The 24,777-nt window shown below is 37.7% G+C and overlaps 1 protein-coding gene across 1 annotated transcript; it reads right to left on the bottom strand.

Annotated features, from left to right (window-relative positions):
• Positions 1-19,468: 19,468 nt before the first annotated feature.
• On the bottom strand, positions 19,469-24,551 carry LOC147180668 (serotransferrin-like). Its single transcript, XM_086074006.1, has 17 exons — positions 24,460-24,551; positions 23,995-24,146; positions 23,616-23,718; positions 23,286-23,477; positions 23,082-23,211; positions 22,797-22,852; positions 22,397-22,560; positions 22,105-22,258; positions 21,885-22,045; positions 21,456-21,552; positions 21,373-21,393; positions 21,091-21,255; positions 20,669-20,819; positions 20,211-20,278; positions 19,938-20,119; positions 19,669-19,861; positions 19,469-19,565 (listed from the first exon to the last, which is right to left on the bottom strand). Exons 1-17 carry the CDS (start codon positions 24,515-24,517, stop codon positions 19,522-19,524), a joined length of 2,091 nt encoding a protein of 696 aa, XP_085930132.1. The 5' UTR covers positions 24,518-24,551; the 3' UTR covers positions 19,469-19,521.
• Between the last annotated feature and the right edge of the window lie 226 nt (positions 24,552-24,777).

Below are 24,777 nucleotides of genomic sequence, written 5' to 3'. Positions count from 1 at the left end.
TAGGGTTAGGGTTTCAAAGTAGGATTTTAAACTAGGGTTAGGGTTTAAAAGTAGGGTTTTAAACTAGGGTTAGGGTTTCAAAGTAGGGTTTAAAACTAGGGTTAGGGTTTTAAACTAGGGTTTTAAACTAGGGTTAGTGTTTCAAAGTAGGGTTTTAAACTAGGGTTAGGGTTTCAAAGAAGGGTTTTAAACTTGGGGTAGGGTTTCTAAGTAGGGGTTTAAACTAGGGTTAGGGTTTTAACGTAGGGTTTTAAACTAGGGTTATGGTTTTAAAGTAGGGGTTTAAAACTAGGGTTAGGGTTTCAAAGTAGGGTTAGGGTTTTAAACTAGGGTTTTAAACTAGGGTTAGGGTTTTAAACTAGGGTTTTAAACTAGGGTTAGGGTTTCAAAGTAGGTTTTTAAACTAGGGTTAGGGTTTCAAAGTAGGGTTTAAAACTAGGGTTAGGGTTTCTAAGTAGGGTTTAAAACTAAGGTTATGGTTTTAAAGTAGGGTTTAAAACTAGGGTTAGGGTTTCAAAGTAGGGTTTTAAACTAGGGTTAAGGTTTTTCAAAGTAGGCGTTTAAACTAGGGTTAAGGTTTTCAAAGTAGGGTTTTAAACTAGGGTTAGGGTTTCAAAGTAGGGGTTTAAACTAGTGTTAGGGTTATAAAGAAGGTTTTTAAACTAGGGTTAGGGTTTAAAACGGGTTTTTACATTAGGGTTAGGGTTTAAAACTAGGGTTTTTAAATTAGGGTTAGGGTTTCAAATTAGGGTTTTAAACTAGGGTTACGGTTTCAAAGTAGGGTTTAACATTAGGGTTAGGGCTTAAAATTATGGTTTTTAAATTAGGGTTAGGGTTTCAAATTAAGGTTTTAAACTAGGGTTACGGTTTCAAAGTAGAGTTTTAAACTAGGATTAGGGTTTCAAAGTAGGGTTTAACATTAGGGTTAGGGTTTAAAACTAGGGTTTTTAAATTAGGGTTAGGGTTTAAAACTAGGGTATTTAAATTAGGGTTAGGGTTTCAAAGTAGGGTTTTAAACTAGGGTTAGGGTTTCAAAGTAGGGTTTAAAACTAGGGTTAGGGTTTTAAACTAGGGTTTTAAACTAGGGTTAGGGTTACAAAGTAGGGTTTTAAACTAGAGTTAGGGTTTCAAAGTAGGGTTTAAAACTAGGGTTAGGGTTTCAAAGTAGGGTTTTAAACTAGGGTTAGGGTTTCAAAGTAGGGTTTTAAACTAGGGTTAGGGTTTCAAAGTAGGGTTTTAAACTTGGGGTAAGGTTACAAAGTAGGGTTTTAAACTAGGGTTAGGGTTTCAAAGTACGGTTTTAAACTAGGTTTAGGGTTACAAAGTAGGGTTTTAAACTAGGGTTAGGGTTTCAAAGTAGGGTTTTTAACCAGGGTTGGGGTTTCAAAGTAGGGTTTTAAACTAGGGTTAGGGTTTCAAAGTAGGGTTTTAAACTAGGGTTAGGGTTTCAAAGTAGGGTTTTAAACTAGGGATAGGGTTTCAAAGTAGGGGTTTAAACTAGGGTTAGGATTTCAAAGTAGGGTTTTTAACTAGGGTTAGGTTTTTAACGTAGGGTTTTAAACTAGGGTTATGGTTTTAAAGTAGGGGTTAAAACTAGTGTTAGGGTTTTAAAGTAGGATTTAAAACTAGGGTTAGGGTTTTAACGTGGGGTTTTAAACTAGGGTTATGGTTTTAAAGTAGTGTTTAAAACTAGGGTTAGGGTTTCAAAGTAGGGTTTAACATTAGGGTTAGGGTTTAAAACTATGGTTTTTACATGAGTTTTAGGGTTTAAAACTAGGGTTTTTAAATTAGGGTTAGGGTCTCAGAGTAGGGTTTTAAACTAGGGTTACGGTTTCAAAATAGAGTTTTAAACTAGGGTTAGGGTTTCAAAGTAGGGTTTAACATTAGGGTTAGGGTTTAAAACTAGGGTTTTTACATTAGGAATAGGGTTTAAAACTAGGGTTTTTAAATTAGGGATAGGGTTTCAAATTAAGGTTTTAAACTAGGGTTACGGTTTCAAAGTAGAGTTTTAAACTAGGGTTAGGGTTTCAAAGTAGGGTTTAACATTAGGGTTAGGGCTTAAAATTAGGGTTTTTAAATTAGGGTTAGGGTTTCAAATTAGGGTTTTAAACTAGGGTTACGCTTTCAAAGTAGAGTTTTAAACTAGGGTTAGGGTTTCAAAGTAGGGTTTAACATTAGGGTAAGGGTTTAAAACTAGGGTTTTTACATTAGGGTTAGGGTTTAAAACTAGGGTTTTTAAATTAGGGTTAAGGTTTCAAAGTAGGGTTTTAAACTAGGGTTAGGGTTTTAAAGTTTGGTTTTAAACTAGGGTTAGGGTTACAAAGTAGGGTTTAAAACTAGGGTTGGGGTTTTAAACTAGGGTTTTAAACTAGGGTTAGGGTTACAAAGTAGTGTTTTAAACTAGGGTTAGGGTTTCAAAGTAGGGTTTTAAACGGGTTAGGGTTTCAAAGTAGGTTTTAAAACTAGGGTTAGGGTTTCAATGTAGGGTTTAAAACTAGGGTTAGGGTTTTAAACTAGGGTTTTAAACTAGGGTTAGGGTTTCAAAGTAGGGTTTTAAACTAGGGTTAGGGTTTCAAAGAAGGGTTTTAAACTAGGGTTAGGGTTACAAAGTATGCTTTTAAACTCGGGTTAGGGTTTCAAAGTAGGGTTTAAAACTAGGGTTAGGGTTTCAAAGTAGGGTTTTAAACTAGGGTTAGGGTTTCAAAGTAGGGTTTTAAACTAGGGTTAGGGTTACAAAGTATGATTTTAAACTAGGGTTAGGGTTTCAAAGTAAGGTTTTAAACGAGGGTTAGGGTTTCAAAGTAGGGTTTTAAACTAGGGGTAGGGTTTCAAAGTAGGGTTTTAAACTAGGGTTAAGGTTTCAAAGTAGGGTTTTAAACTTGGGGTAGGGTTTCTAAGTAGGGGTTTAAACTAGGGTTAGGGTTTTAACGTAGGGTTTTAAACTAGGGTTATGGTTTTAAAGTAGGGGTTTAAAACTAGGGTTAGGGTTTCAAAGTAGGGTTAGGGTTTTAAACTAGGGTTTTAAACTAGGGTTAGGGTTTTAAACTAGGGTTTTAAACTAGGGTTAGGGTTTCAAAGTAGGTTTTTAAACTAGGGTTAGGGTTTCAAAGTAGGGTTTTAAACTAGGGTTAGGGTTTCTAAGTAGGGTTTAAAACTAAGGTTATGGTTTTAAAGTAGGGTTTAAAACTAGTGTTAGGGTTTCAAAGTAGGGTTTTAAACTAGGGTTAAGGTTTTTCAAAGTAGGCGTTTAAACTAGGGTTAGGGTTTTCAAAGTAGGGTTTTAAACTAGGGTTATGGTTTTAAATTAGGGTTTAAAACTAGGGTAAGGGTTTCAAAGTAGGGTTTTAAACTAGGGTTAGGGTTACAAAGAAGGTTTTTAAACTAGGGTTAGGGTTTAAAACGGGTTTTTACATTAGGGTTAGGGTTTAAAACTTGGGTTTTTAAATTAAGGGTTAGGGTTTCAAATTAGGGTTTTAAACTAGGGTTACGGTTTCAAAGTAGGGTTTAACATTAGGGTTAGGGCTTAAAATTATGGTTTTTAAATTAGGGTTAGGGTTTCAAATTAGGGTTTTAAACTAGGGTTACGGTTTCAAAGTAGAGTTTTAAACTAGGATTAGGGTTTCAAAGTAGGGTTTAACATTAGGGTTAGGGTTTAAAACTAGGGTTTTTAAATTAGGGTTAGGGTTTAAAACTAGGGTATTTAAATTAGGGTTAGGGTTTCAAAGTAGGGTTTTAAACTAGGGTTAAGGTTTCAAAGTAGGGTTTAAAACTAGGGTTAGGGTTTTAAACTAGGGTTAGGGTTTTAAACTAGGGTTTTAAACTAGGGTTAGGGTTACAAAGTAGGGTTTTAAACTAGAGTTTGGGTTTCAAAGTAGGGTTTAAAACTAGGGTTAGGGTTTCAAAGTAGGGTTTTAAACTAGGGTTAGGGTTTCAAAGTAGGGTTTTAAACTAGGGTTAGGGTTTCAAAGTAGGGTTTTAAACTTGGGGTAAGGTTACAAAGTAGGGTTTTAAACTAGGGTTAGGGTTTCAAAGTACGGTTTTAAACTAGGTTTAGGGTTACAAAGTAAGGTTTTAAACTAGGGTTAGGGTTTTAAAGAAGGGTTTTTAACTTGGGGTAAGGTTACAAAGTAGGGTTTTAAACTAGGGTTAGGGTTTCAAAGTAGGGTTTTTAACCAGGGTTGGGGTTTCAAAGTAGGGTTTTAAACTAGGGTTAGGGTTTCAAAGTAGGGTTTTAAACTAGGGTTAGGGTTTCAAAGTAGGGTTTTAAACTAGGGATAGGGTTTCAAAGTAGGGGTTTAAACTAGGGTTAGGGTTTCAAAGTAGGGTTTTTAACTAGGGTTAGGTTTTTAACGTAGGGTTTTAAACTAGGGTTATGGTTTTAAAGTAGGGGTTAAAACTAGTGTTAGGGTTTTAAAGTAGGATTTAAAACTAGGGTTAGGGTTTTAACGTGGGGTTTTAAACTAGGGTTATGGTTTTAAAGTAGTGTTTAAAACTAGGGTTAGGGTTTCAAAGTAGGGTTTAACATTAGGGTTAGGGTTTAAAACTATGGTTTTTACATGAGGGTTAGGGTTTAAAACTAGGGTTTTTAAATTAGGGTTAGGGTCTCAGAGTAGGGTTTTAAACTAGGGTTACGGTTTCAAAATAGAGTTTTAAACTAGGGTTAGGGTTTCAAAGTAGGGTTTAACATTAGGGTTAGGGTTTAAAACTAGGGTTTTTACATTAGGAATAGGGTTTAAAACTAGGGTTTTTAAATTAGGGATAGGGTTTTAAATTAAGGTTTTAAACTAGGGTTACGGTTTCAAAGTAGAGTTTTAAACTAGGGTTAGGGTTTCAAAGTAGGGTTTAACATTAGGGTTAGGGCTTAAAATTAGGGTTTTTAAATTAGGGTTAGGGTTTCAAATTAGGGTTTTAAACTAGGGTTACGCTTTCAAAGTAGAGTTTTAAACTAGGGTTAGGGTTTCAAAGTAGGGTTTAACATTAGGGTAAGGGTTTAAAACTAGGGTTTTTACATTAGGGTTAGAGTTTAAAACTAGGGTTTTTAAATTAGGGTTAAGGTTTCAAAGTAGGGTTTTAAACTAGGGTTAGGGTTTTAAAGTTTGGTTTTAAACTAGGGTTAGGGTTACAAAGTAGGGTTTAAAACTAGGGTTGGGGTTTTAAACTAGGGTTTTAAACTAGGGTTAGGGTTACAAAGTAGTGTTTTAAACTAGGGTTAGGGTTTCAAAGTAGGGTTTTAAACGGGTTAGGGTTCCAAAGTAGGTTTTAAAACTAGGGTTAGGGTTTCAAAGTAGGGTTTAAAACTAGGGTTAGGGTTTTAAACTAGGGTTTTAAACTAGGGTTAGGGTTTCAAAGTAGGGTTTTAAACTAGGGTTAGGGTTTCAAAGTAGGATTTTAAACTAGGGTTAGGGTTTAAAAGTAGGGTTTTAAACTAGGGTTAGGGTTTCAAAGTAGGGTTTAAAACTAGGGTTAGGGTTTTAAACTAGGGTTTTAAACTAGGGTTAGGGTTTCAAAGTAGGGTTTTAAACTAGGGTTAGGGTTAAAAAGTAGGGGTTTAAACTAGGGTTAGGGTTTCAAAGTAGGGTTTTAAACTAGGGTTAGTGTTACAAAGTAGGGTTTTAAACTAGGGTTAGGGTTTCAAAGTAGGGTTTAAAACTAGGGTTAGGGTTACAAAGTAGAGTTTTAGACTTGGGTTAGGGTTTCAAAGTAGGGTTTTTAAATTAGAGTTAGGGTTTCAGAGTATGGTTTTAAACTAGGGTTAGGGTTTCAAAGTAGGGGTTTTAACTAGTGTTAGGGTTTCAAAGTAGGTTTTTAAACTAGGGTTAGGGTTTTAACGTAGGGTTTAAAACTAGGGTTAGGGTTTCAAAGTAGGGTTTTAAACTAGGGTTAGGGTTACAAAGAAGGTTTTTAAACTAGGGTTAGGGTTTAAAACTAGGTTTTTTAAATTAGGGTTAGGGTTTCAAATTAGGGTTTTAAACTTGGGTTACGGTTTCAAAGTAGAGTTTTAAACTAGGGTTAGGGTTTCAAAGTAGGGTTTAACATTAGGGTTAGGGCTTAAAATTAGGGTTTTTAAATTAGGGTTAGGGTTTCAAATTAGGGTTTAAAACTAGGGTTAGGGTTTTAAAGTAGGATTTAAAACTAGGGTTAGGGTTTTAACGTAGGGTTTTAAACTAGGGTTATGGTTTTAAAGTAGTGTTTAAAACTAGGGTTAGGGTTTCAAAGTAGGGTTTAACATTAGGGTTAGGGTTTAAAACTATGGTTTTTACATTAGGGTTAGGGTTTAAAACTAGGGGTTTTAAATTAGGGTTAAGGTTTCAGAGTAGGGTTTTAAACTAGGGTTACGGTTTCAAACAAGAGTTTTAAACTAGGGTTAGGGTTTCAAAGTAGGGTTTTTACATTAGGAATAGCGTTTAAAACTAGGGTTTTTAAATTAGGGATAGGGTTTCAAATTAGGGTTTTAAACTAGGGATACGGTTTCAAAGTAGAGTTTTAAACTAGGGTTAGGGTTTCAAAGTAGGGTTTTAAACTTGGGGTAAGGTTACAAAGTAGGGTTTTAAACTAGGGTTAGGGTTTCAAAGAAGGGTTTTTAACTTGGGGTATGGTTACAAAGTAGGGTTTTAAACTAGGGTTAGGGTTTCAAAGTAGGGTTTTTAACCAGGGTTTGGGTTTCAAAGTAGGGTTTTAAACTAGGGTAAGGGTTTCAAAGTAGGGTTTTAAACTAGGGTTAGGGTTTCAAAGTAGGGTTTTAAACTAGGGATAGAGTTTCAAAGTAGGGGTTTAAACTAGGGTTAGGGTTTCAAAGTAGTGTTTTTAACTAGGGTTAGGGTTTTAACGTAGGGTTTTAAACTAGGGTTATGGTTTTAAAGTAGGGTTTAAAACTAGGGTTAGGATTTTAAAGTAGGATTTAAAACTAGGGTTAGGGTTTTAACGTAGGGTTTTAAACTAGGGTTATGGTTTTAAAGTAGTGTTTAAAACTAGGGTTAGGGTTTCAAAGTAGGGTTTAACATTAGGGTTAGGGTTTAAAACTATGGTTTTTACATTAGGGTTAGGGTTTAAAACTAGGGTTTTTGAATTAGGGTTAGGGTTTCAGAGTAGGGTTTTAAACTAGGGTTAGGGTTTCAAAGTAGGATTTTAAACTAGAGTTAGGGTTAAAAAGTAGGGTTTTAAACTTGGGTTCGTGTTTCAAAGTAGGGTTTTAAACTAGAGTTAGGGTTTCAGAGTAGGGGTTTAAACTAGGGTTAGGGTTTCAAAGTAGGGTTTTTAACTAGGGTTAGGGTTTTAACGTAGGGTTTTAAACTAGGGTTATGGTTTTAAAGTAGGGTTTAAAACTAGGGTTAGGGTTTTAAAGTAGGATTTAAAACTAGGGTTAGGGTTTTAACGTAGGGTTTTAAACTAGGGTTATGGTTTTAAAGTAGTGTTTAAAACTAGGGTTAGGGTTTCAAAGTAGGGTTTTTACATTAGGAATAGGGTTTAAAACTAGGGTTTTTAAATTAGGGATAGGGTTTCAAATTAGGGTTTTAAACTAGGGTTACGGTTTCAAAGTAGAGTTTTAAACTAGGGTTAGGGTTTCAAAGTAGCGTTTAACATTAGGGTTAGGACTTAAAATTAGGGTTTTTAAATTAGGGTAAGGGTTTCAAATTAGGGTTTTAAACTAGGGTTACGCTTTCAAAGTAGAGTTTTAAACTAGGGTTAGGGTTTCAAAGTAGGGTTTAACATTAGTGTTAGGGTTTAAAACTAGGGTTTTTACATTAGGGTTAGGGTTTAAAACTAGGGTTTTTAAATTAGGGTTAAGGTTTCAAAGTAGGGTTTTAAACTAGGGTTAGGGTTTTAAAGTTGGGTTTTAAACTAGGGTTAGGGTTACAAAGTAGGGTTTAAAACTAGGGTTAGGGTTTTAAACTAGGGTTTTAAACTAGGGTTAGGGTTACAAAGTAGTGTTTTAAACTAGGGTTAGGGTTTCAAAGTAGGGTTTTAAACGGGTTAGGGTTTCAAAGTAGGTTTTAAAACTAGGGTTAGGGTTTCAAAGTAGGGTTTAACATTAGGGTTAGGGTTACAAAGTAGGGTTTTAAACTAGGGTTTGGGTTTCAAAGTAGGGTTTTAAACTAAGGTTAGGGTTTCAAAGTAGGGTTTAAAACTAGGGTTAGGTTTTTAAGCTAGGGTTTTAAACTAGGGTTAGGGTTTCAAAGTAGGGTTTTAAACTAGGGTTAGGGTTTCAAAGTAGGATTTTAAACTAGGGTTAGGGTTAAAAAAGAGGGTTTTAAACTTGGGTTCGTCTTTCAAAGTAGGGTTTTAAACTAGAGTTAGGGTTTCAAAGTAGGGGTTTAAACTAGGGTTAGGGTTAAAAAGTAGGGGTTTAAACTAGGGTTAGGGTTTCAAAGTAGGGTTTTAAACTAGGGTTAGTGTTACAAAGTAGGGTTTTAAACTAGGGTTAGGGTTTCAAAGTAGGGTTTAAAACTAGGGTTAGGGTTACAAAGTAGAGTTTTAAACTAGGGTTAGGGTTTCAAAGTAGGGTTTAACATTAGGGTTAGGGTTTAAAACTAGGGTTTTTACATTAGGGTTAGGGTTTAAAACTAGGGTTTTTAAATTAGGGTTAGGGTTTCAAATTAGGGTTTTAAACTAGGGTTACGGTTTCAAAGTAGAGTTTTAAACTAGGGTTAGGGTTTCAATGTAGGGTTAAACATTAGGGTTAGGGCTTAAAATAAGGGTTTTTAAATTAGGGTTAGGGTTTCAAATTAGGGTTTTAAACTAGGGTTACGGTTTCAAAGTAGAGTTTTAAACTAGGCTTAGGGTTTCAAAGTAGGATTTAACATTAGGGTTAGGGTTTAAAACTAGGGTTTTTACATTAGGGTTAGGGTTTAAATCTAGGGTTTTTAAATTAGGGTTAGGGTTTCAAAGTAGGGTTTTAAACTAGGGTTAGGGTTTTAAAGTTGGGTTTTAAACTAGGGTTAGGGTTACAAAGTAGGGTTTAAAACTAGGGTTAGGGTTTTAAACTAGGGTTAGGGTTACAAAGTAGGGTTTTAAACTAGGGTTAGGGTTTCAAAGTAGGGTTTTAAACGGGTTAGGGTTTCAAAGTAGGTTTTAAAACTAGGGTTAGGGTTTCAAAGTAGGGTTTAACATTAGGGTTAGGGTTACAAAGTAGGGTTTTAAACTAGGGTTTGGGTTTCAAAGTAGGGTTTTAAACTAGGGTTAGGGTTTCAAAGTAGTGTTTTAAACTAGGGTTAGGGTTTCAAAGTAGGGTTTTAAACGGGTTAGGGTTTCAAAGAAGGTTTTTAAACTAGGGTAAGGGTTACAAAGTATGGTTTTAAACTAGGGTGAGGGTTTCAAAGTAGGGTTTAAAACTAGGGTTAGGGTTTTAAAGTAGGGTTTTAAACTAGGGTTAGGGTTTCAAAGTAGGGTTTAAAACTAGGGTTAGGGTTTTAAACTAGGGTTTTAAACTAGGGTTAGGGTTTCAAAGTAGGGTTTTAAACTAGGGTAAGGGTTTCAAAGTAGGGTTTTAAACTAGGGTTAGGGTTTCAAAGTAGGGTTTAACATTAGGGTAAGGGTTTAAAACTAGGGTTTTTACATTAGGGTTAGGGTTTAAAACTAGGGTTTTTAAATTAGGGTTAAGGTTTCAAAGTAGGGTTTTAAACTAGGGTTAGGGTTTTAAAGTTTGGTTTTAAACTAGGGTTAGGGTTACAAAGTAGGGTTTAAAACTAGGGTTGGGGTTTTAAACTAGGGTTTTAAACTAGGGTTAGGGTTACAAAGTAGTGTTTTAAACTAGGGTTAGGGTTTCAAAGTAGGGTTTTAAACGGGTTAGGGTTTCAAAGTAGGTTTTAAAACTAGGGTTAGGGTTTCAAAGTAGGGTTTAAAACTAGGGTTAGGGTTTTAAACTAGGGTTTTAAACTAGGGTTAGGGTTTCAAAGTAGGGTTTTAAACTAGGGTTAGGGTTTCAAAGTAGGATTTTAAACTAGGGTTAGGGTTTAAAAGTAGGGTTTTAAACTAGGGTTAGGGTTTAAAAGTAGGGTTTAAAACTAGGGTTAGGGTTTTAAACTAGGGTTTTAAACTAGGGTTAGGGTTTCAAAGTAGGGTTTTAAACTAGGGTTAGGGTTAAAAAGTAGGGGTTTAAACTAGGGTTAGGGTTTCAAAGTAGGGTTTTAAACTAGGGTTAGTGTTACAAAGTAGGGTTTTAAACTAGGGTTAGGGTTTCAAAGTAGGGTTTAAAACTAGGGTTAGGGTTACAAAGTAGAGTTTTAGACTTGGGTTAGGGTTTCAAAGTAGGGTTTTTAAATTAGAGTTAGGGTTTCAGAGTAGGGTTTTAAACTAGGGTTAGGGTTTCAAAGTAGGGGTTTAAACTAGGGTTAGGGTTTAAAAGTAGGGTTTAAAACTAGGGTTAGGGTTTTAAACTAGGGTTTTAAACTAGGGTTAGGGTTTCAAAGTAGGGTTTTAAACTAGGGTTAGGGTTAAAAAGTAGGGGTTTAAACTAGGGTTAGGGTTTCAAAGTAGGTTTTTAAACTAGGGTTAGGGTTTTAACGTAGGGTTTTAAACTAGGGTTATGGTTTTAAATTAGGGTTTAAAACTAGGGTTAGGGTTTCAAAGTAGGGTTTTAAACTAGGGTTAGGGTTACAAAGAAGGTTTTTAAACTAGGGTTAGGGTTTAAAACTAGGTTTTTTAAATTAGGGTTAGGGTTTCAAATTAGGGTTTTAAACTTGGGTTACGGTTTCAAAGTAGAGTTTTAAACTAGGGTTAGGGTTTCAAAGTAGGGTTTAACATTAGGGTTAGGGCTTAAAATTAGGGTTTTTAAATTAGGGTTAGGGTTTCAAATTAGGGTTTAAAACTAGGGTTAGGGTTTTAAAGTAGGATTTAAAACTAGGGTTAGGGTTTTAACGTAGGGTTTTAAACTAGGGTTATGGTTTTAAAGTAGTGTTTAAAACTAGGGTTAGGGTTTCAAAGTAGGGTTTAACATTAGGGTTAGGGTTTAAAACTATGGTTTTTACATTAGGGTTAGGGTTTAAAACTAGGGGTTTTAAATTAGGGTTAGGGTTTCAGAGTAGGGTTTTAAACTAGGGTTACGGTTTCAAAATAGAGTTTTAAACTAGGGTTAGGGTTTCAAAGTAGGGTTTTTACATTAGGAATAGGGTTTAAAACTAGGGTTTTTAAATTAGGGATAGGGTTTCAAATTAGGGTTTTAAACTAGGGACACGGTTTCAAAGTAGAGTTTTAAACTAGGGTTAGGGTTTAAAAGTAGGGTTTTAAACTTGGGGTAAGGTTACAAAGTAGGGTTTTAAACTAGGGTTAGGGTTTCAAAGTAGGGTTTTAAACTAGGGTTAGGGTTTCAAAGTAGGGTTTAAAACTAGGGTTAGGGTTACAAAGTAGAGTTTTAGACTTGGGTTAGGGTTTCAAAGTAGGGTTTTTAAATTAGAGTTAGGGTTTCAGAGTAGGGTTTTAAACTAGGGTTAGGGTTTCAAAGTAGGGGTTTAAACTAGGGTTAGGGTTTAAAAGTAGGGTTTAAAACTAGGGTTAGGGTTTTAAACTAGGGTTTTAAACTAGGGTTAGGGTTTCAAAGTAGGGTTTTAAACTAGGGTTAGGGTTAAAAAGTAGGGGTTTAAACTAGGGTTAGGGTTTCAAAGTAGGTTTTTAAACTAGGGTTAGGGTTTTAACGTAGGGTTTTAAACTAGGGTTATGGTTTTAAATTAGGGTTTAAAACTAGGGTTAGGGTTTCAAAGTAGGGTTTTAAACTAGGGTTAGGGTTACAAAGAAGGTTTTTAAACTAGGGTTAGGGTTTAAAACTAGGTTTTTTAAATTAGGGTTAGGGTTTCAAATTAGGGTTTTAAACTTGGGTTACGGTTTCAAAGTAGAGTTTTAAACTAGGGTTAGGGTTTCAAAGTAGGGTTTAACATTAGGGTTAGGGCTTAAAATTAGGGTTTTTAAATTAGGGTTAGGGTTTCAAATTAGGGTTTAAAACTAGGGTTAGGGTTTTAAAGTAGGATTTAAAACTAGGGTTAGGGTTTTAACGTAGGGTTTTAAACTAGGGTTATGGTTTTAAAGTAGTGTTTAAAACTAGGGTTAGGGTTTCAAAGTAGGGTTTAACATTAGGGTTAGGGTTTAAAACTATGGTTTTTACATTAGGGTTAGGGTTTAAAACTAGGGGTTTTAAATTAGGGTTAGGGTTTCAGAGTAGGGTTTTAAACTAGGGTTACGGTTTCAAAATAGAGTTTTAAACTAGGGTTAGGGTTTCAAAGTAGGGTTTTTACATTAGGAATAGGGTTTAAAACTAGGGTTTTTAAATTAGGGATAGGGTTTCAAATTAGGGTTTTAAACTAGGGACACGGTTTCAAAGTAGAGTTTTAAACTAGGGTTAGGGTTTAAAAGTAGGGTTTTAAACTTGGGGTAAGGTTACAAAGTAGGGTTTTAAACTAGGGTTAGGGTTTCAAAGTAGGGTTTTAAACTAGGGTTAGGGTTTCAAAGAAGGGTTTTTAACTTGGGGTATGGTTACAAAGTAGGGTTTTAAACTAGGGTTAGGGTTTCAAAGTAGGGTTTTTAACCAGGGTTGGGGTTTCAAAGTAGGGTTTTAAACTAGGGTTAGGGTTTCAAAGTAGGGTTTTAAACTAGGGTTAGGGTTTCAAAGTAGGGTTTTAAACTAGGGATAGAGTTTCAAAGTAGGGGTTTAAACTAGGGTTAGGGTTTCAAAGTAGGATTTTTAACTAGGGTTAGGGTTTTAACGTAGGGTTTTAAACTAGGGTTATGGTTTTAAAGTAGGGTTTAAAACTAGGGTTAGGATTTTAAAGTAGGATTTAAAACTAGGGTTAGGGTTTTAACGTAGGGTTTTAAACTAGGGTTATGGTTTTAAAGTAGTGTTTAAAACTAGGGTTAGGGTTTCAAAGTATGGTTTAACATTAGGGTTAGGGTTTAAAACTATGGTTTTTACATTAGGGTTAGCGTTTAAAACTAGGGTTTTTAAATTAGGGTTAGGGTTTCAGAGTAGGGTTTTAAACTAGGGTTACGGTTTCAAAATAGAGTTTTAAACTAGGTTTAGGGTTTCAAAATAGGGTTTAACATTAGGGTTAGGACTTAAAATTAGGGTTTTTAAATTAGGGTTAGGGTTTCAAATTAGGGTTTTAAACTAGGGTTACGCTTTCAAAGTAGAGTTTTAAACTAGGGTTAGGGTTTCAAAGTAGGGTTTAACATTAGGGTTAGGGTTTAAAACTAGGGTTTTTACATTAGGGTTAGGGTTTAAAACTAGGGTTTTTAAATTAGGGTTAAGGTTTCAAAGTAGGGTTTTAAACTAGGGTTAGGGTTTTAAAGTTGGGTTTTAAATTAGGGTTAGGGTTACGAAGTAGGGTTTAAAACTAGGGTTAGGGTTTTAAACTAGGGTTTTAAACTAGGGTTAGGGTTACAAAGTAGTGTTTTAAACTAGGGTTAGGGTTTCAAAGTAGGGTTTAACATTAGGTTTAGGGTTACAAAGTAGGGTTTTAAACTAGGGTTTGGGTTTCAAAGTAGGGTTTTAAACTAGGGTTAGGGTTTCAAAGTAGGGTTTAAAACTAGGGTTAGGGTTTTAAACTAGGGTTTTAAACTAGGGTTAGGGTTTTAAAGTAGGGTTTTAAACTAGGGTTAGGGTTAAAAAGTAGGGGTTTAAACTAGGGTTAGGGTTTCAAAGTAGGGTTTTAAACTAGGGTTAGTGTTACAAAGTAGGGTTTTAAACTAGGGTTAGGGTTTCAAAGTAGGGTTTAAAATTAGGGTTAGGGTTACAAAGTAGAGTTTTAGACTTGGGTTAGGGTTTCAAAGTAGGGTTTTTAAATTAGAGTTAGGGTTTCAGAGTAGGGTTTTAAACTAGGGTTAGGGTTTCAAAGTAGGGGTTTAAACTAGTGTTAGGGTTTCAAAGTAGGTTTTTAAACTAGGGTTAGGGTTTTAACGTAGGGTTTTAAACTAGGGTTATGGTTTTAAATTAGGGTTTAAAACTAGGGTTAGGGTTTCAAAGTAGGGTTTTAAACTAGGGTTAGGGTTACAAAGAAGGTTTTTAAACTAGGGTTAGGGTTTAAAACTAGGTTTTTTAAATTAGGGTTAGGGTTTCAAATTAGGGTTTTAAACTTGGGTTACGGTTTCAAAGTAGAGTTTTAAACTAGGGTTAGGGTTTCAAAGTAGGGTTTAACATTAGGGTTAGGGCTTAAAATTAGGGTTTTTAAATTAGGGTTAGGGTTTCAAAGTAGGGTTTTAAACTAGGGTTAGTGTTTCAAAGTAGGGTTTAAAACTAGGGTTAGGGTTTTAAACTAGGGTTTTAAACCAGGGTTAGGGTTTTAAAGTAGGGTTTTAAACTAGGGTTAGGGTTTCAAAGTAGGATTTTAAACTAGGGTTAGGGTTAAAAAGTAGGGTTTTAAACTTGGGTTCGTGTTTCAAAGTAGGGTTTTAAACTAGAGTTAGGGTTTCAGAGTAGGGGTTTAAACTAGGGTTAGGGTTTCAAAGTAGGGTTTTTAACTAGGGTTAGGGTTTTAACGTAGGGTTTTAAACTAGGTTTATGGTTTTAAAGTAGGGTTTAAAACTAGGGTTAGGGTTTTAAAGTAGGATTTAAAACTAGGGTTAGGGTTTTAACGTAGGGTTTTAAACTAGGGTTATGGTTTTAAAGTAGTGTTTAAAACTCGGGTTAGGGTTTCAAAGTAGGGTTTAACATTAGGGTTAGGGTTTAAAACTATGGTTTTTACATTAGGGTTAGGGTTTAAAACTAGGGGTTTTAAATTAGGGTTAGGGTTTCAAATTAGGGTTTTAAACTAGGGTTAGGGTTTCAAAGTAGCGTTTAACATTAGGGTTAGGACTTAAAATTAGGGTTTTTAAATTAGGGTTAGGGTTTCAAATTAGGGTTTTAAACTAGGGTTACGCTTTCAAAGTAGAGTTTTAAACTAGGGTTAGGGTTTCAAAGTAGGGTTTAACATTAGGGTTAGGGTTTCAAAGTAGGGTTTTTACATTAGGAATAGGGTTTAAAACTAGGGTTTTTAAATTAGGGATAGGGTTTCAAATTAGGGTTTTAAACTAGGGTTACGGTTTCAAAGTAGAGTTTTAAACTAGGGTTAGGGTTTCAAAGTAGCGTTTAACATTAGGGTTAGGACTTAAAATTAGGGTTTTTAAATTAGGGTTAGGGTTTCAAATTAGGGTTTTAAACTAGGGTTACGCTTTCAAAGTAGAGTTTTAAACTAGGGTTAGGGTTTCAAAGTAGGGTTTAACATTAGTGTTAGGGTTTAAAACTAGGGTTTTTACATTAGGGTTAGGGTTTAAAACTAGGGTTTTTAAATTAGGGTTAAGGTTTCAAAGTAGGGTTTTAAACTAGGGTTAGGGTTTTAAAGTTGGGTTTTAAACTAGGGTTAGGGTTACAAAGTAGGGTTTAAAACTAGGGTTAGGGTTTTAAACTAGGGTTTTAAACTAGGGTTAGGGCTACAAAGTAGTGTTTTAAACTAGGGTTAGGGTTTCAAAGTAGGGTTTTAAACGGGTTAGGGTTTCAAAGTAGGTTTTAAAACTAGGGTTAGGGTTTCAAAGTAGGGTTTAACATTAGGGTTAGGGTTACAAAGTAGGGTTTTAAACTAGGGTTTGGGTTTCAAAGTAGGGTTTTAAACTAAGGTTAGGGTTTCAAAGTAGGGTTTAAAACTAGGGTTAGGTTTTTAAACTAGGGTTTTAAACTAGGGTTAGGGTTTCAAAGTAGGGTTTTAAACTAGGGTTAGGGTTTCAAAGTAGGATTTTAAACTAGGGTTAGGGTTAAAAAAGAGGGTTTTAAACTTGGGTTCGTGTTTCAAAGTAGGGTTTTAAACTAGAGTTAGGGTTTCAAAGTAGGGGTTTAAACTAGGGTTAGGGTTAAAAAGTAGGGGTTTAAACTAGGGTTAGGGTTTCAAAGTAGGGTTTTAAACTAGGGTTAGTGTTACAAAGTAGGGTTTTAAACTAGGGTTAGGGTTTCAAAGTAGGGTTTAAAACTAGGGTTAGGGTTACAAAGTAGAGTTTTAAACTTGGGTTAGGGTTTCAAAGTAGGGTTTTTAAATTAGGGTTAGGGTTTCAGAGTAGGGTTTTAAACTAGGGTTACGGTTTCAAAATAGAGTTTTAAACTAGGGTTAGGGTTTCAAAGTAGGGTTTAACATTAGGGTTAGGGTTTAAAACTAGGGTTTTTACATTAGGGTTAGGGTTTAAAACTAGGGTTTTTAAATTAGGGTTAGGGTTTCAAATTAGGGTTTTAAACTAGGGTTACGGTTTCAAAGTAGAGTTTTAAACTAGGGTTAGGGTTTCAATGTAGGGTTAAACATTAGGGTTAGGGCTTAAAATTAGGGTTTTTAAATTAGGGTTAGGGTTTCAAATTAGGGTTTTAAACTAGGGTTACGGTTTCAAAGTAGAGTTTTAAACTAGGGTTAGGGTTTCAAAGTAGGATTTAACATTAGGGTTAGGGTTTAAAACTAGGGTTTTTACATTAGGGTTAGGGTTTAAATCTAGGGTTTTTAAATTAGGGTTAGGGTTTCAAAGTAGGGTTTTAAACTAGGGTTAGGGTTTTAAAGTTGGGTTTTAAACTAGGGTTAGGGTTACAAAGTAGGGTTTAAAACTAGGGTTAGGGTTTTAAACTAGGGTTAGGGTTACAAAGTAGGGTTTTAAACTAGGGTTAGGGTTTCAAAGTAGGGTTTTAAACGGGTTAGGGTTTCAAAGTAGGTTTTAAAACTAGGGTTAGGGTTTCAAAGTAGGGTTTAACATTAGGGTTAGGGTTACAAAGTAGGGTTTTAAACTAGGGTTTGGGTTTCAAAGTAGGGTTTTAAACTAGGGTTAGGGTTTCAAAGTAGTGTTTTAAACTAGGGTTAGGGTTTCAAAGTAGGGTTTTAAACGGGTTAGGGTTTCAAAGAAGGTTTTTAAACTAGGGTAAGGGTTACAAAGTATGGTTTTAAACTAGGGTGAGGGTTTCAAAGTAGGGTTTAAAACTAGGGTTAGGGTTTTAAAGTAGGGTTTTAAACTAGGGTTAGGGTTTCAAAGTAGGGTTTAAAACTAGGGTTAGGGTTTTAAACTAGGGTTTTAAACTAGGGTTAGGGTTTCAAAGTAGGGTTTTAAACTAGGGTAAGGGTTTCAAAGTAGGGTTTTAAACTAGGGTTAGGGTTAAAAAGTAGGGTTTTAAACTTGGGTTCGTGTTTCAAAGTAGGGTTTTAAACTAGAGTTAGGGTTTCAAAGTAGGGGTTTAAACTAGGGTTAGGGTTAAAAAGTAGGGGTTTAAACTAGGGTTAGGGTTTCAAAGTAGGGTTTTAAACTAGGGTTAGTGTTACAAAGTAGGGTTTAAAACTAGGGTTAGGGTTACAAAGTAGAGTTTTAAACTTGGGTTAGGGTTTCAAAGTAGGGTTTTAAACTAGAGTTAGGGTTTCAAAGTAGGGGTTTAAACTAGGGTTAGGGTTAAAAAGTAGGGTTTTAAACTAGGGTTAGGGTTTCAAAGTAGGGTTTTAAACTAGGGTTAGGGTTTTAACGTAGGGTATAAAACTAGGGTTATGGTTTTAAAGTAGGGTTTTTAAATTAGGGTTAGGGTTTCAAAGTAGGGTTTTAAACTAGGGTTAGGGTTTCAAAGAAGGGTTTTAAACTAGGGTTAGGGTTTCAAAGTAGGGTTTTAAACTAGGGTTAGGATTTCAAAGTAGGGGTTTAAACTAGGGTAAGTGTTACAAAGTAGGGTTTTAAACTTGGGTTAGGGTTTTAACTCTTTGACCGCCATAAACGTTATAAAACGTTTAGCATAAACCTACGGAAGGGCGCCGAGGACGTCAAAAGACGTTCACTATGTTTTTTTTGGGGTTTTTTGGAAACGGGTGGAGGAAAGCCTTGGGCAGCTGTGCTGAAAGTATCAAGCAGATCTGGTTAGTATAATGACTCGTTTTGGCCCCTAGATGGCAGCGATGACTCTCTTTGCACAAGGTTGGATGGGCCGCCCACCGTGGGCGTCAGTAGAAGACGTGAGGCGGAGCTAGAGTGTTGAGGTGACAATGGCTGATGAAGCCACAATGGCAACCGGTTGCAAGCAGCTCACGCTTGAGCATTTTTTTCAAAGACGGAAAGCATCGATCAATACTAAAAAGCGCATTGATGTCGACGATGATGACTCCGAGCTTGACGCCAAAGTTGGAAGCCTTGACGCGACCGTTATGATCACGTAGTAAGCCTCACCGGCTAAGCGCGGCTAGCGCTGCTAAGGCCGGAAAACGCGCACAATAACCGACCGGGTACTTTTACACAATCGGACATTCGATCGGGCGATGGAGAGTTGGCATCGACCAATGCAGATTGATTATGATGATGATGGTGAATCCCGAGGTTGACGCCACAGTTGGACGCGGCCTTTATTCTCACGTCATAAAGCATCACCGGCTAGCTCTGCTAACGCCGGAGCTCCACATGCGGACATTTTGTCGGACAATGAAGAGTACCCCGAGTCCAATGCATATTCATCGGAGGAGCGGGTACAGTCTGATCACGGAGAAGACACTGTTTCTGGACTACGATGCCACCATGAATGAAGTGGATAAGATGGATCAGAACATCTACCACCCGGTATAGCAACTGAAGGACATGAGGAAGCCAGACGTAACACCACCGTAACGTAACCGTAGCATGATCCTGATATTAGGCTTGATGGCAACACACACTGCAGTATATACTTGCTATTCCCCGGAAAAAACGGCCTGCAAGAAAGTGGAGCTTTTGCACGCGAAGAGGCAATCTGTTGTGCAAATGCTGTTGTGTCTCCTTGCACGCAGGGGAGAAAAAACAAAAAGAAAAACTGTCGTTGAAACATCCACATATTTGTAAATAGCACCACAGTTGCACACATTTGTAAATAGTTTGCCAAATTGTTGTCAAATTGTTACACTGTTGAATGTAAATAAACGTATTTTGCTATCAAACAACACTTTTTCATTCTTGGTGGTAGTGTTTTATAGAAGTAAAGCACTATTTAGGTGTTTGTGGCATCATTCATGGACAAAAAGAAGTGTACAATTCACTAGAATGCATGAAATATCGTTTCACTAAAAGCTTGATTTCTCCGTATTTTGGTCCAAAACAGGCGAAATTGGGTGGAACCAACCATTTTCTATTGTTGATTACTAAAGAACGGAATAAGGTAGAAACAAACTTTTTTTTTCTGATGAAAGACCAATCTTTCATTTGGTAGTACATGCGTTTCCTTAGTCCAAACAGAACATTTTCTGTGGACCTTGAAAGATCAGTCAAAATGCTTATATCGGCTGGCACTGACAGCATCCCTTTTCTGAAAACGTCTGGCAGTCAAAGAGTTAAACACCTCTTCAGGTTCTAAAGTAAAGTCTACTCAAATGCAAAAAACAAACAAATGTATTAAATTGTGCAAGGATACACAAAAAGGGAAAACAAATATATACACACATTTTGATAAGTTAACATACTTTGTACTTTTCTGGTCATATTCAGAGATAGTCATTGATAATGCTTTTATTTTATAAGAGGTACATGCTGATTTACAGAAACTGTAAAATGTCTACAAAGTGGCTGCTGTGACATCAGTATGCATTTTGGAGAAGTAGTTTGAGCCATCTAGTTGCTCTGACAGGTGTGGGAAGTGCACAGTTTCTCCAGATCTGCGGAGGACAAAATACAAATTAGATAATGTGGGTGTGTTGCTGGTACAAGGTCAGACTTTAACGCCATACTTCAGAGGTTAAAGCCCCTAAACAGCCAAACCTGGTGTGGAGTCCGTGCACTGCCTCAGTGAGGTCATGGCATCCATGTAATCTGGTCCCAAGAAGGTCTTATAACTGCATCCGCTTGGCACCAGCTGGAGACACTTTGTGGAGTCTTTGAAAAGGAGGTTCTTCTCAGGTGCAGACTCAAACATTGCAAAACTGGGGTCACTGCCAGTTCTGCCGAACCGGGTCTAGAAATGAAAGATTTATAGAAAACGAAAACTAAGCTTCTGCACGACAATTATGAGGCAAAAGAGCACTTCGTACCTGCTGTTCCTGAAGAACGGTGACAACAGTTTGGTGGGTTTCGGGACGGGTAACCACAGCGTGTGCTGGCGAGGCTCCCAGGTGGCAAGACTCAAAGTCTGTGATTGGCACCGGACCCTTGGTGGGGCAAATCAGCTCGTAGTCGCTGCTCGAGACATTAACGGCCCATACTGGACCCTTTCCTGCAACGGAGCACAAGTATGATGTGACCGGATATGGTGCTCATGATTGGATGGGGGGGGGGGGGGGGGGGGTGTTAAGGCGTCATGTTACCGTCACTGTTTTCTGCAACAATTGTGTGTTTAATGAAGGCCACGTCGCCAGCACCCTCAACAAGACATCTGAAAAGGAGAGAATTAATTCAGTAAAAGCTAGCTTCAATTTACTAACGCAGCATTTGAAGTTTTAAGCTACTACCCCCGTTTTTCCTAGGCGGCACGGTGTAATAGTAGTTTACGCTGCTGCCTCAGTAGAGGGGTTACAATTTTTTGCCCTCATGCAAAATGCATGGTAGCTAAAATTGAAGCCTAAACCGATCATACAAGTGAAAGCTCGTTTACCTTTTTGTTCCCTGCAATTGGCTGGCAACCAGTCCAGGATGCATGTACCCGGCTTCATTTGAAAAGTCAATTGGGATAGGAAACTTTGAATAAGCCCTGATGAGGCCAAGGGCAATAGAAAGCGGACTGATGCTTTCCCAATGATTAACCGCTGCACTGTTATGACTTTACCTAAAGGCCCCAGTGTAGCCGTAGTACTTCTCTTCTGAACTTGCGTGGCACTTTGCTTTGTCACCCACAGTTTTGCCACTGCCTACACACCGAGTGCAAAATGGTGAACCTGCCGGTGAGCCGGGGGCACAGCCGCTACTGAAGAAGTTGGCTGAGGAAACAGCACATGGCAATATTGTTAAATTTTAGACAACTTGAAATGTACCTGTATATTAAAAAGCAATGCATATACCTCGTGGTGTGAATAATTATACACCAGTAAGGCTGTAACTATTTTAATTGTTGCACTGCTACACACCAGTGTTGACAAACTCTCAAAGTTTAGACCAGACAACGAGCTGACATTCACATTTGTTAACAGTGTCAGTCTACAACACTTAATGCCAGTTACAATTTAGTCATGCATTTTACATTGCACTTACTGAAGTTGCAGTCGTTAGTCTCTTTGTAGATTTTACCCATGGGGATGTTCCAGCCGGCGGTCCTGCCAAAGCCTGTGTGGCATGACCTCTTGCCCCTCAGCGTTGCCCAAGTCAACCCAGAACCCTTCTTTACCACAGCAACGGCATAATAGGAGGATGCTGAGGCTAAATACACGATTTTTTTTAAAAATGAAATATTTACAATAAGGACACATTGCAAAGTTGTGAGAGTCAAAGACTCGAAAATATTTTTTTGTCATTGTAATAGAAAAATCTATTTACCTCCAGCTTGACTGCACTTTGCTGTGGAGAGAAAATGTAACTGTTACTTGCGAGCCACAATTACCAAACTATTCACTTTTTACCTTCATCATACTGCTCCACCATGGCTGGAACCAGACCGCACTGCCCAGCAGTGTACACCTCTCCTCCATCCACTGCCAACGCATCTGCATCTTTGCGCTGAAGTGAAAAACAAAATGGCTGAAATACACTTCAATTTCAAGCATGGGCTGCCAAACTTGTCCCGTTATATAGGCCTACTGAAGCAATGTCCACCCAGTTAATTCTTAAAAGTTAACTCAGTGGTCTTACATTATACGTTGCGAGGTCAGCATTTAGCCCATTTAGCCGTTTTTGATCACCAATTCTAATTTGAGCTCATTTAGCAAAAGCTATGATAAGTCCAACTTTATTCTGGTATTAGATATGTCCACCCAATTTGTGTTTAGCAATTTTTTTAACACTTTACAAGGGAGCTACCATACGTTTTGCAGACCCATTTGTCATTTTACCATGATCATCTTCATGCACTCTTCCACAGTAGGTGCGCTCCGGCACAGAATTTTGTATTCGCCATCCACCATGCCCTTGATGCTCCATTCGTTACATTTCTGAGTCTCGCTCATGCCCACGGAACACCATGTGATGGCGTTTGATCCAGCTGCAGTGACCTCTGAAAAGTGATAACAATTTTGCTTAAAGTGTTCACCCGAGTTTCATTGCGTTTGTTACCTTTGTTGAGGGAGCGCACGATGCCCAAATAGCTAGCACCCAGATACAGGAAGGAGCTGACGTTTGCAGGCAACCTGACAAGCTTTTCAGTCGAGTCTTTGAACATCAAATTCTTGGCAGGTGCATACGCTTCAGAGGAGAATAGGTCAAATCCCTGTATAAAAAACCCACACACATTTAAACAAATTTAAGGGGAGGGAATCCCCTACCCCTCCAGAAAGCTCTACAACAGTAGCAGGTCCTGGGCCTTATAACTACCTCATTTATTTCTCAAATCAAGTGTTCAGCCTACCTGCACGGTGGTGAGGTTATTCCAGATACACTCTGCCAGCTGTGGGTCTTGGCGGGTGACCACGGCGTGAGCGGGTACCCTGGCAAGGTGGCATTCCTCGTACTTGTCAATGGGTGCTCTGGTGTTGTCCATGCACAGCAGCTCGTAGTCCGCCTTCATGTTGTCTGTAAGAAGAAAAAAATAATATCACATCAAATTCATTTCTGTTGATCAAAAATCCAACCAAACAGTGCAGTTAGTCTTGTTCTACACAGTTTAATGCCCATATGGCAAGAAAACTTTGTTTCACTCAGCTCTAGTTTCCCAAAGGGGTTCAGGGGTTTGATGCTAAATGTGAAGGCTTTTTTTACACAAAGCTTTAATGTGAATGAACACAAGACAGTACATTGAAGAAACTCACCTGGTACCGTCAAATGTTGTACAAACGCCACATCGCCAGCATTTTCGACCAGGCACCTAGTAAGAGTTACACATGAAAAAAAACATGTTAAACTGCTTCGAAACTTAGTGACACGTACTTCTCGGACCAAGTGTCTATGACTTCATTGATCCCACGGGGTCAATCCTGGGACCCTTTTTGGTCAAGCTACACGTCCTACCACAACTAAACTATAAAGATCCATTGAACCAACCACCAACAACTAAAAGCATTTAAAAATCAGTCGAGTGGGGGAGCACTGCTTACTGGAATGCGCCACTGTAGTCATAGTAAGGTTCGTTGTGAGAACGTGAGCAGTCTCCCTTGCAGCTTCCACACAGTTTAGAACCCTTTTCTGCTCCTGGGACACAGCTCTGGGAGAATAAGTTACCCACAGCTGCACACACAGAAAAGGGGGGGCTACAAAATGCAAAGTGGCTTAAATCAGGTCTAACCAATGACATCACTCACCGGCCTCAATAGTTTCATCCTCAATGCCTCCCCAATTCAGCACACCCAACTTAATCAGAGTTCCAATTGGGATGTTCCAGCCGGCAGATTTTCCCAAGCCAGTGTGGCAAGATCTCTTCCCTTTCAGGTCTCGGATTCCGAACCCGGAGTCCTTCTTAACCACAGCGACTGCGTAGTAGCAGCTATCTGAATCTGAGCAAATTGAAGAATGATTTTATGTCATTTGAAAAATTATGGCATTTTCCTCTGCAACAATATGCTTTCAGGCATTCCACAAAAACCCAAAGCATGACTTAAAATGTTGTCATTATTGAATGATTGTCGACTTACTGGCACCATAGTCCTCAGCAATTATGGGATGGAGTTTGTAGTCCTCCAGGCCAGCGGTGTAGATGTCTCCTCCATCCAAGGTGATGGCGTCTGCTGTACCCTCCTGTCCATAGACAAGTGAAAAATTAATTTGAATAAAAAAATGTTCACATCATTGGCCACTTTCATAACAGCCAGTGTTGCCAACTTTCTGCATTTAAGCAAATTTGCTAAAACTCAAGAAACTTTTGTTTACTTTGTACTCTCCCAGCCCTTTTGCAAGCACAGTGAGAAAAGTCAACCTCTACTGTTTTGAACAAGATGCTGCAATCAAACGTTAGACCGCCATTCTGTTAAAGATCCATTTGGGAAAGGAAAAAAAATAAAAAAAATCACTCACATGAATGGCAGTGATGCATCCCAAAGAGTCCAATTCCCTGACACAGGTGAAGACTGGCGCCTTGGCGGCAAGGTCCAAACACTTCTGGTGCTCATTGTCAGATATGACGCACCACCTCACGTGTTCGGTGGTGGCCGACAGCACAACAGCTACTGCAAAAAAAGTACAACAAAGCAAAGTAGTATCGCGGTGCGAGCATACTAGTGATGACAGTTTACAAATATTGACCTTGAGCTCGATGAGAGAGTGTACATTGAAACATTTTAGTTGGCTACTAGTGCAGCAAACTACTACGGTTTAATTGTGCACTAAATAAATAACCGCTTGTGTTTGCTGAGCCTTTAGAGCACTTTGATACCCCGATTATCATCCATGTACTAGTGGCTACTAGTATTCCATTTAATGACGACAGTCTCAACCATGGATAAAAGCTAGTGTATAAAAATTTAAAATATTGGCATTTACCCAAGTAGCTGAGCAGCAGTAGCGTCGGACTCAGAGGTGACGAGAGGAGATGCTTCATGGTGGACCGTCTCCAGGTCAGCAGAGTGAGCTGCAGTCAGAGTCTTCTTATAGCCACACTATGGACTGGAGGGGAGAGAGCAGAAGCAATAAATGACAGTCCGCTCAGGTTTCCCCTTTGGGTGGGTGTTTTTACGAATGCAGAATTTGAAGGGGGAAGGAAGCTGGTGTGAATAAAGTCCCCCGCTCCCACAACACACCTTCACAATTGTCAGCTTTGATGTATTAGTTAAAATGTACATTATACTGTGCTAAATTTAA

Source organism: Leptonotus elevatus, chromosome 1, assembly GCF_054856555.1.
Source record: "Leptonotus elevatus isolate MCC_2025b chromosome 1, RoL_Lele_1.0, whole genome shotgun sequence".
NCBI lineage: Eukaryota > Metazoa > Chordata > Actinopteri > Syngnathiformes > Syngnathidae > Leptonotus > Leptonotus elevatus.
Note: the sequence above shows the minus strand (reverse complement) of the source record. Positions and strands in the feature narration are given on the sequence as shown.